Source organism: Scheffersomyces amazonensis (assembly GCF_036850825.1).
Source record: "Scheffersomyces amazonensis strain UFMG-HMD-26.3 chromosome Unknown RJT21scaffold_3, whole genome shotgun sequence".
In the NCBI taxonomy this organism is placed as follows: domain Eukaryota; kingdom Fungi; phylum Ascomycota; class Pichiomycetes; order Serinales; family Debaryomycetaceae; genus Scheffersomyces; species Scheffersomyces amazonensis.
This window is the reverse complement of record NW_027042743.1, coordinates 742221-753900: the sequence shown is the minus strand read 5'-3', so window position 1 is coordinate 753900 and position 11680 is coordinate 742221. Positions and strand designations below refer to the sequence as shown.

The 11680-nt window shown below is 34.2% G+C and overlaps 2 protein-coding genes across 2 annotated transcripts; both read left to right on the top strand. All coding sequences in view use genetic code 12, as the record gives it.

Annotated features, from left to right (window-relative positions):
* Positions 1-208: 208 nt before the first annotated feature.
* Positions 209-2979, top strand: RJT21DRAFT_105568 (uncharacterized protein; the record flags this gene model as incomplete). Its single annotated transcript, XM_064879805.1, has 3 exons — positions 209-1091; positions 1212-1455; positions 1555-2979. 3 exons carry the CDS (start codon positions 209-211, stop codon positions 2717-2719), a joined length of 2292 nt encoding a protein of 763 aa, XP_064738425.1. The 3' UTR covers positions 2720-2979.
* A 1447-nt stretch (positions 2980-4426) lies between these two features.
* On the top strand, positions 4427-5536 carry RJT21DRAFT_120218 (SDR family oxidoreductase). Its single transcript, XM_064881649.1, has one exon. It carries the CDS (start codon positions 4433-4435, stop codon positions 5435-5437), a length of 1005 nt encoding a protein of 334 aa, XP_064738424.1. The 5' UTR covers positions 4427-4432; the 3' UTR covers positions 5438-5536.
* The last annotated feature ends 6144 nt before the right edge of the window (positions 5537-11680 follow it).

Genomic DNA, 11680 nt, shown 5'->3' with positions numbered 1-11680 from the left:
ATTAAACCAATTACTTATACTATTGCAACCTATCGCAATACCTTAAGTCTCTATTGCACTATCGTCATTGCATCCCCCGCATATTCAGATTAATTTTTTGTGCTCACACCATCTCGCCCCCCCTTTTTTGTGTGGATAGATAATTGAAATTCATCTAATCTTTCTTAACTATCGTTATCCTATAACACTAACTAATTAGTCAATCGTCATGAGTGATGCAAAGACTAATAGAATTACCATTAAGGTAACTCATACTAAGTTGATGTATCCATCCAAACCATCTGTTGAAAAATCCTTAGCCATTGAACGTCCTCAATTTGATAAGATTAGGTCTAAATCGGACTTATTGAAGCATTTAGCAGGTCCATTGAAGTTAAATGTTGAAGATGTTAATCAATTGAAATTATTTAGAAAATCAAAGAAACAAAAGGATTATGTTGCATTGGAATCTACTGATGATTTTAAAGCCTTGGCTAGAAGTTTGAAGGTTAAAAATCATATTAAGTTGGTAATCAATGATACAACTGCTCCAGTACCTGAATCAACCGAATCAAGCTCTAAGAAGAGAAAGATTCAAACTATGGACTTTTCAAGCTTGGGAGATGCTTTGCTTGAGGCAGCTTTTGAACATTTCAAAGATTTGTTTAATGATGACTCATCAACTAACGCCACCGCATCAAATTCAAATTCTGCTTCAACCTCCACTACCACTACCACTTCTACCACTGATGCAAAAGCTTCTGAACCTAGCTCTGAAAAAGATGCCAAGACTAAGAATCACCTTGACGAAATTGTTCATACCAATATTGCTTGTGACTCATGTTCTCCAGATACTTTTGTTCCTATTAAAGGTACCAGATATGCTTGTTTAGTTTGTCCAAATTTTGATTTATGTGAGTCTTGTGAAGCTAATCAACATCTGAACCAAACTAATATAGGTTCCCATTCTTATAAGCATCCAATGGCTAAAATTTCATATCTTGATTCTGAATTTGATAGAAAAAGATTTGGTAGAAGATGCTTCGGTCAAACTCAAGGTCAATCTCATGGTCATCATGGACATGGTCACCATGGTCGCCATGGTCATAGCGGTTCAGACCACGCTTGGTATTCTCGTGAACGTCATGGTGCATCGAATAATTATAGATCACCTCCTGTCCCTGAAACACAAATGCCATTCCGTGGACAATTTCTTGATAATGGTGAATTAGTATATGATATTCCAGTTGAAATTTCTTCTACCACAGCCAAATCATTATTTGCTAACGGAGGTTTTGAAAAAATTGTTGAGAATGCCAATAGATATGAATCATTAATTAAGTTATTAGAATCAACCGCACATCTTGAAGCTGATGCATTGGATGATGACATCAAATTCACTCTTTTGAAAAGTGTTTTGGAGGATAATTTGGCTCCTGTACCTCCATACTCCTCTGGAAGCCCTGCTGCTTCTCAGTCGTCCTTTTCTGAAGCTGAATCCACCTCTTCAGTAGTAAAGTCTACTACTCCAGAAGCTACTAATGAATTACCAGTTACTACTGTTTCGGAAGAAAGCTCTACCGTTTTAGTTCCAAAAGTTGATTCTATTGATAAGATTGTTATTAACACTAAGAAGATTGGTAATAATTCCAGAGTCATCTCCTTAATGTTGACAAATAACTCTAAACATACTATAACTGGTGGAGACTTGAAGTTTGAATTCTATAACCTTAATCATAACGAAATTGTCATTGTTAAGAATGCAAATAGCATCAAACCAGGACAAACTAGATTTTATAATTTGGGAGGATTACACGAAATCTTCAGTAGATTATCAGGTATGAACTTGAAGATTACTACTTCGAATGGACTTTTGGAAGGTATTTACAACGAGAATGAAGATTCTTTAATGACTTTCTCTAGGATTGATGACGAAGATTCAAATGAAGATACACAAACTGATTTGACTTTAAATAATGAAGATGAAATCAATGTCACTTTAGTTCCAAAGTCTTCTTCCTTAGCACAAATCATTATTTATAATAAGTCCAAAAAAACTGTTGACTGTTCTGATTTGAAATTAGAAATTGTCAACTGTTTTGGTAAATCTGTTGTTGCGGTAATGGTCAGAAAGCGTCATGGTATCTTTCCAGGAAAGATTGGAAAATTTAATATTGGCCTTATTAACGCACATATGAAATTCCCATTCAAATTGATTATGAAAAATGATTTCAATACTGGTTATTGTGAATTAAACATAAAGAATTTAAGTGGTAATTTCAATTTTGATCCTCTTCCAGTACATAATGAAGCTGATGAGCCAGATTTAATAAACCTTGAACAAACTCCAGAAGTAGAAGATGATGTTAGAATGGAAGATGAGGAAGATGCTCAAACTTCAGGTACTGAATCAATTGTTGATGAGAAAGATGTTGGTGATGTTGAAATCGAAGTAGTAGAAGATGATAACGAAAAAGACTCTTCTGAATTGGAACAATCTTCTAGCATTAGTGGTTCGACCCATTCTATTATCTTACCTTCTTTACCAAGGGAGGCAGCATTGTCTGGTTCTGAGTATTTGGATGCAAGAGAAAATATGGCTGAAGGTGAAGAACACCAACAATCAAAGGCAGATGAAGAGGATGAACCTGTTGAAGATTACGATTTGATCAGTGATGGTGAAAATGATGTCGGATCTGATTATGAAATCTTGTCTCCAGTAGCTAGCAACCTGGTTTAGTTTTATTATTTGAAATTTATTTTATATTTTTTATTTTGATTCATTCTTTTTTTTAATAGGTTTTGTTTTATTTTATCTACTCTAATTACTTTTACAAATGTTTTGGTTAGCACGCTGGATGGAGGGTTTCATAAATTGACGGCATACTGGGTGGTCCAAATTTTTCATTAATATTTATTGTTTTATTGTTTAGTAATCTACACTTAAATTATTTTAAATCTCTACCAAGAATAAGTTAATAAATGTTTTTACTATTGTTAGTTATATAGTGTAGTATTAGATAAAGTCGCGGTCAAATTTTGCTAGGAATTTGCAACCAAATTCGCAGAATTTAGCAAAAAAAAAGCTTTCTCTATTTATACTCTATTTCGAATAAGTTTTGGAAGTCCTAACCAACCGTGTCTCTATAGATAATTTCCCTATTATATAGCTATACGTGCATATTTGAGTAGCTATAAAAGGAGTGAAGATCATTGATACAATTTCTGGTCGCCATTATTCAGGACTTCCACAAGTAGATTTTCAATGCTAGAAATTTCCTACATTTCAGTTCACTTAAACAAGAGGACGTAAAATGATATTGAAAATCGGTTTCAAGCAATGTTGACCCCTCAGTATAGTTTCACACTAAAATTATTTGGATAATATATATCATATTGTTAATTCTCCACCCAATGGGAGGTATATATGCGCCTTCTTTACTGCTATTCAATATGTAAAAAAGTTAAATATCGTTCAATTAAACAAAAAAGAATCAAAAGTTAAATTTAAACGGCAACTATTACACTACATTGTTTGATTGTTTCATATAATTGGCAGTTACAACAACCATCAAACTAGATAGATTGACGATAAATCATCCATAATTAAGAAACTAGAAAATTGTATAGGCGTCTTTAGTGAAAACGACAATGATGAATCCGAAACTGATTGATACAATACTTTTGCTAGGACTGAAACTTAGTCACGCCTCGTCTTAGTTGGCTAACCAAAGATACTATTTAAAGTGGTTATAAAATATAGGTTAAGGGCTCTCGCATCTTTTATGTACCCGGAGACTTACAAACCATCTATGCAATTAAAAATGGGTCTGAAACTTAATTTTCTCGTGTTTTGGGACTCGACTTACTCCAAAAACAAAACTGTTAGATAAATTTCAGATCCGCTCCAACACTACTACAGCTAATCAGCTTGACATTGGCTTGACAACAACTTGGCCCGATTAGCAACATACTCCTGAATACTCTTCACTTGCAGATTGATGTAGTTGGATATGTTCACTATCAAATTAATATGGTTGAGTTGAGAGAAGGACAAATGTGCCGCGTATAATAGATTATTATTTTATATTTTGTTATGTTATGTAATTTTCATATACAGTTTATAGTAATTACGTTGCAGTACTATAATTGATATATTAATTAAGCCACTAACAAGTGTATATAGTATTTTAAGATATAATCTCAAAACTATATGTGGCACTATTCACTTACATGTACTGTACGTTTGACATTAGATATTCCAGCTATTCCGAAGAATTCGGCCCAATTAGGTAACTCCGCATAAAGAACTCGGTCTCCTAATAACTATTGTTATTCTAATTATCAATTGATCACCAGTATAAAAGGTTACCCGTTTGTCTACTATCCTTGTACGGAATTTCTTTTGCTAATAATACTGATTAATCACTTCAATTTCACTTATAAAAAAAATATGACTGCTGCAACTTATCTTGTCACTGGTGGTACTGGATTTTTAGGATCTAGAATCCTTCTTCAATTATTAGAACAAGGTTTTAAAGTCAAGACTTCTGTCAGAAGTTTATCTAAAGAAGATCAATTACGCAAGTCACTTGTTTTATCATCTGAAAAAGGCTTAACTAAAGCGACTGTTGATGCTAATTTATCATTATTTGTTGCTAATTTAACTTCCGATGATGGTTGGGAAGAAAATTTCAAAGAAGTGACTTGTGTTCTTCATGTGGCATCTCCTTTCCCTCCAGCTGCACCAAAAGATCCTCAAGAATTAATTAAACCTGCTGTAGAAGGAACTTTAAGAATTTTAAAATGGGCTAAAGCTACTCCAACTGTCAAACGTGTTGTTATTACCTCATCTTTAGTAACTGTTGCTTTCGGACAATCTCCTACCAGAACTGAGCCTTTTACTGAAAATGATTGGACTGATATTAATGGAGTTGATAATCCATATATACATCTGAAAGTTTTAGCTGAACGTGCAGCTTGGAAATTTATAGATAAAGAAAAGCCTCATTTCGATTTAACAGTCTTAAATCCTGCTTACATCCTTGGACCAACATTGAAGGAAGGTACTGCTGATTCGACCTCAATTGCCCTTATTGTCAACTTATTAAACGGATCATTAAAGGAAATTCCTTCTATGTTCATGTCCTTGATTGATGTTAGAGATGTTGCAAAGCTTCATATCGAAGCCGCTACTAATCCAAAAGCTGGGGGACAAAGATATGTTCTTACTACAGGTGAAAGTACTCCATACTTACAGCTTGCAAATATTCTTCGTGAGAACTTGCCTGCGGACAAGGCATCCAAGATTCCTACTAAAGAAGTAGAATCTCCTAAGGATTATCCCAGGCCAGCTTCCAGTCAAAAGGCAAAGGAGACTTTCAATTGGACTCCAATTCCAACAAAAGAAGTAGTATTAGCATCAGCCAATAGTATTTTTGAAGAGCAAGGCCTTTAGTATAGTAGAGTTGTTGGGTATATAGGTTGAGGTGTATTTGAATTGGAATTCAAAAAGTAGAGACATCAATTGAATTTATGGTTTCATACATTTGAACTTCTTAGTAAAGGATAGAGTTTTGTTTACGAGGTCATGTTGTAATCGCTTTCGAGAAATATTATGTAGTAAACATTTTTATTTTTAAACTCGGCAATATTGAGCTTCATATGAATTTTCTGATTATTTTAGTGGATATAAGAGTTTAATTGTTCTTATCATTACGCATATAGTAATAGAAATAAAAAGCTGTGGATTATAAATATAGTAAATCTTAAGCAGGTTGACAGTCCGTTTCATGCTTATTTACAGTTATAGCCATTTATATAAGAATGAGGGGCACATGTGGCAAATAAGAAAATGCTACGAATGTCATATCCGAACTTCAACAGTAGTTCTGTTTCTGAAGTAGAACGAACATCAGGGAAAAGATACTTCTGGTGGATGTCAGAGCTATTTCCATAGTTACCGATAACGATATAGCAAATTTGCTACCAGTTGTCAAGACTAGAGCACCGAGGCTAGCAATTCAAATTTAAACTAATGACGGCTCGTCAGCAACATGGAATTTGAGCCTTATCGAAGTGTAGCTTATGATTTTGATTCCCTATTCGAGTTCAATTTACCAGCACCAGACAGCGGCTATTCTGAATCTGCTAGAAATAGAAAGAAAGATTAAACAAGATTACATCAAATGTAGAATCATGTCAAATTATTCTCAGCAGTCTATCTTTCCGAGTGAAGTGCATACTATATTGATCACAGATATTTATTACTGGTTCTTATACCAATTATTTGACCTGTGATTAATTTCTGATAAAGGAATAAATGCTAAATGAACTTCAAAGCAGAAAATTAGTTCAGGAATATGTAGATCAACTAGGGAGTAGGCTCCACTTGGAAACGAATGAGAGATGTCTGTAGATTACTTTATAGAAAATTGTCTTAATTATAGTGATTCTAATGGTATTAAGGACGATATAGAAGTTGTTCAACTCTATGTAGATGAGTTTTTCTTTCCGGGATTGATATATATTTCTTTTCTAACCTACGAAGATATCTTTAGAGAATACCCAGGTTGGATAGGGAGAGAAACCAAGTATACCGAAAGGTAAAACTCTCGCATCTCTAAAAAAGGTAGCACTAGTTACAAAAGATGTAGATAGAGCTTTGAAACCGTAACTTACAAATTTTACTCGGAGACAAGAAAAGAGAGATTTTGACATCTAAGGATGGTTGCTGCTCAGCATGTAAAGCTACCAACACAAAAATTATTAGTTTGAAAACTGCTTACTTGGAGGGAGTGGAACAAACAAATGTTGATTTTAAAAGTGTAAGCCATTCTGAGTACAAGTAACACTTCAAGAAATTAATCGAAATAAAATTCACTGAGAAGAATAGCTCAAAAGATAAGCCAAACAGCTATAGGCGATTTTCACAATTTGGTATTTACCGCCGACATACCCGGAAAACAAGTAAACAGAGTAAAATGCATGAAAAACGCATGTACCCTCAAGATATCGATTTTACAAACACGTTAGGAGAAGCCGAAACAAACCACCTAAGAAATACCATAGTAAATAAAAGATAAAACAATCTGCTGTATGTAATTGTGCTGCGCATACTTGTGGTTCATATACGATTCGTTTGAAGAATGGTTTGGACATAATATCTAAGTCTCATATTTAAGCATTTCCGAGAGTTTATTTTCTTTGCCATAAATCTTATGTCAAGGCTTTCTTCTTCCCTATCCAATCTGGATTTGTATCCTCTATAGATAGCTTCTTTAGATTCTAGTTATAGAGAATACATATCACCCCTGGAAAACAAATTTACCAGTCATGCCAACAAGCAGGAAAAGTCAAAATATAACTCTCCAACTTACAAAGGCTACATAAAACAAGCCAATATTTAGCCACGTAGAAATTGCAAAAGAATGGAAGAAGAAACATTAGCAATTAGTTCAGATATCTCAGAAAAACATCACCAAAACAGTCTGAAAACCACTTCAATATTTCTAAATTCACAAACCCACAAGGTCAGCGAATTATTGAAGTATATGTCTTATTAAGATAGGAAAATCACAATTTTATAACTTATATTGCCATTTTATTGTTTTTGTAAGGCATATTCAAAGGAAAAGACTTGTAGAAGGAACAAATAAAAGGTTTAGACTACTCGTTGTTGTATGAATTGTTGTATTTAATCAAAAATTGAACGTGTAGTGCTGGTGACCAAAATATGTGCTTATATTGAGAATCAATGATAATTGATCATAATCATCGATCACAAACAAGATGTAATCTATTTATCTATGTACCTTAAACTTGAGAAGAAGATACAAGAAGATATTCAACAATAGAGAGCCTTGATAGGAGTAGTTGAAGATACCCTAGCGTATAGCTATAACCATAACAACAAATATTTGATAGCGCAGTACTTTCTGTTTTGTATATTTCCAATTGTTCCACGAGACGTATTCTATGCGTTGAAAGTATAAATTAAGGGATTCAATTAATTACAATGGTCTGGGATGAGTTTTGAACTTCTGTAATTATCCTTTTATTGAAAATAATCCCGAATTATTCTTAATAATTGTTGCTCCTCATCTACGATATTTAAGTTCTACAATCTGCAAGCTTTGCTTACCCCTCTTACTTCATTAAAAAGAGTAGGCCACCGACTGATTGTTAAAATCTTGCTTAGAGCATTAATGGTATGCCTATTGTCATATATTATTCTTAAATAAACATTTAATAGCGAATGCAAAATACAGGTTGAATACGGAGAGAAATACGATAAAGGTTCTTCGAATATAATAATTTACAAGGTGTGATGTTTCTAAAACATGAGATTGGATTAAAAAATAAGTAAACGAGCACACTTCAAGGACATAAGATGTTCATAACCAACGAAGAGAACAGCATGTAGAACTGATTGAAGGAAGCCCAACAACACATCGTTTGGCTTTTGAATCTCAGAACGACATCATCGATATCTTGCTTAGGCTATTCCTACGCCTGTTTCGCATGATTGCTGACGAGAATGATTCTAAGGGTCATCATCTAGATGTAATGGGTGTTTTAACTGAAATATTAGAGCAAGAAGACCTAGTTCAATTAGAATGGAGAGTTTTCTAAACTGTTGGATAGATATGTGTCTACAGGCCTACATTACTCTACAAGCTAGTAAATCTATACTTGGTAGTATATATTCATTTTATATCCATATTGCTTAACTTATAAAAAGAAGTTATATTTATTCTAAATCGCCTCACCTAGAAGGAGGTGACTTTTATATTCATGTCGATCCTGCATAGCACATGCATTCTTGGCATAACCTGCATATAGCATATGCGCTACCAATCACAACTAAATATGAAATACCAAACATATCAACATCCTCCCTTAATTCATATTTTGTTTGAATCTAATAAAGGTTAATTTCTCTATCCTTCAATCATACTGTGTCCTATCCCATCTGCATTAATATATGGTTTTGGATTCCATAACATCTGTTAATATTCTGGAGTAACATCCTCCCTGAATTTCATATTTCGGAAATTCTTCATCTTTTCCGTATTGTTGGATTTCATTCCAAAAGGCTGCTATTATATTCCTTTTTTTTTTTTTTTTTTTTTTTTTTTAACCCTAGCTTCAAGTCATTGTGGTATTACCTATTGACTGTTTAATATTGATCTACTACAGACATTATTGTCAATCCTTTTTCACAGATCAAGTTACTCTGATTTAATCTCAATTCCTTTGACAGTTCTTTTCTATTTCAATATGTTATTTCAACCATCAGGTCATAAAAGACCACCGCCATTACTTATAAAAAGAGTATTGTAATCTTCCAAGGATCCTAATATTGTTTCTCATCTTTTATCCGGACTACACTAAATTAATCTCTTAGGCTTCCTATACTTCTTGTATTTCTTGTACCTCTTGTACTTCTTGTACTTCTTGTACCTCTTGTACCTCTTGTACCTCTTGTACCTCTTGTACCTCTTGTACCTCTTGTACCTCTTGTACCTCTTGTACCTCTTGTACCTCTTGTTCTGCTGTTACTAAAATTCTTATACACGTCCTGTATTTCTTATATCTCATCTTCAGATTAAATATACAGGGTATATTGTGCATATATTTGTTGAATTACGATTCTATGGTCTAGTTCACGTCCATGACCATTTCATGTTTTAAATTTCAAGTCTTCATTCATTCTTTGAAATTTGAATTTATACTTAATAGGCAATTTTAATTCTCGCTTGTTAATCTCACAATTTTAGTCGAGTTCCGCATCCATTAGTTCTTTAATGTTTCTATTGTCGATGATATAACCAATCACATTGTATATCCCATCGCACACTTATCCCTAATATCATCCTCCCTTAAGCTAAAGAAACCTTGAGAATGAAGCTTACCAGAAAACTATAATTAGGGTAGAAACATCGTTCTAATAATCACCCGCAGAGAAAATAGTAGGATTGCCAATATATTTATCATTGCAAGTAGGAAAAGCGAAAAAGCAATATAATACATCATGATGTCCATAATTGCCTACCTGCAGCTTTATAAATGGGTTGCTCGCCAAACACGACGAGAGTCATTTATATTCTGGTGCCAAATATACATCAAATACGTGCCAAACATGCACCAAACCTGTGCCAAATATGCACCAAACAGGCACCAAATATATGCCAAACATGTGCTAAATCAGCACCAAATATGTGCTAAATAAGCACCGCTACATTCTAAACAGTAGCAAATGATGACCTTATGTCAACAAATTGTAACCAACCACTAAGTGCTGTGCTGCCATACTACCCTCGAACATATGTAGTCAATGGCCGGAGATTCCATCACATGGAGAGCACCTCCTTCCAATGGAATAATCTCAAGTACACAAATAAACATGGTGTTACATTAGAAAAACACTGACTGAATAATCAAACCTTGCTACCAACAAAAGGTATATTCAGCCACAGGGTTGCCCAAATATCAGTTCAATATTGGTAATTGACAGCTGATCTGCTACTAGTCCTACAACATAGTACCCATCAACCACCCAGAGCCACATCTACAGTGCTGTTAAGTAGGGTGTCAAAATTTGATGGTACTATGACTAGCCAAAAAATTGAATCCTGAAGTATCTCTAGCCTACTTCTTAAGGGCATATTCTCTAATATCCCTATTCGTGAAGAGCAATCTTGTCTTCAGGCATTCCATAATAGGAGTCTGCAACCGTATAAATACTTCCTATTACATTGCACTAAGTCCATATAACAATGACTGAAAATGACTTTAAAAAACTGACAACCAAGCTAATGGTGTCCTGCTGGTAGCCTCCGTTCCTACGAACGTTGTACTGTAATTTCGAACAGTACCATATAACTGTTATTGATCTCCAACCCACAGGTAAATTAACGAAATAATGTATCAATCAAGCTTAACCTTTTCCTTATAATAATCGCACCAACATTTTAAAAAACTAAATTCCGTTGGTCTGCTGCTATCTAATACCTTATGAAACATAACGAAGGCAACGAGAATAGGGTTTGCGATGATATTCAAATGATAAAATCACGAAAGGAACTTGATCGGCGTACTTCAAATTAGATAGATCGAAAAATAATAAAATAACCACTAACAAAAATTCCGGACTAAGGAAACGTCCGTCAAAATACGTATATCAATAACTCTCAACGGTTTCTTTGCCAACTCTTGAACATCTGCAATCGTCTGCAAGGGTGTCAAATTTGACAAAAATAAAAACCAAATTCAAACATGTAACCATATCTGTGTCGCAGCACATGGTATATCTAACTGTGACCATTGTCTTCTCAAGACTGTCGGATGAAGGTCCCACGGCATTCGCATAATACAATATGTACATATGCCGACTTCATCTGGTCATTTTCTTCAGCATATGCGTCTCACTTACCGTAACATATGCTGAAAACTCTATCAACCTTATTTGCCAAGATCTTCAATTCTTGTGCTTCTTCTAGGAGCAAATTAACAATATCGTCGTGAGCAACCTTCGGGCTTTGTATAATACACTTCCCGTTTTATAATGACGCATTCAATAATTGCAAATTGGGAACATTTCCAAGAGCGTCATCTAGAGGCAAATTAACTTGCCATATATATGAGCGTTCTTCGTTGAACCCAGTATCGTGAAACATAAAGTTATACAAACTTCAAT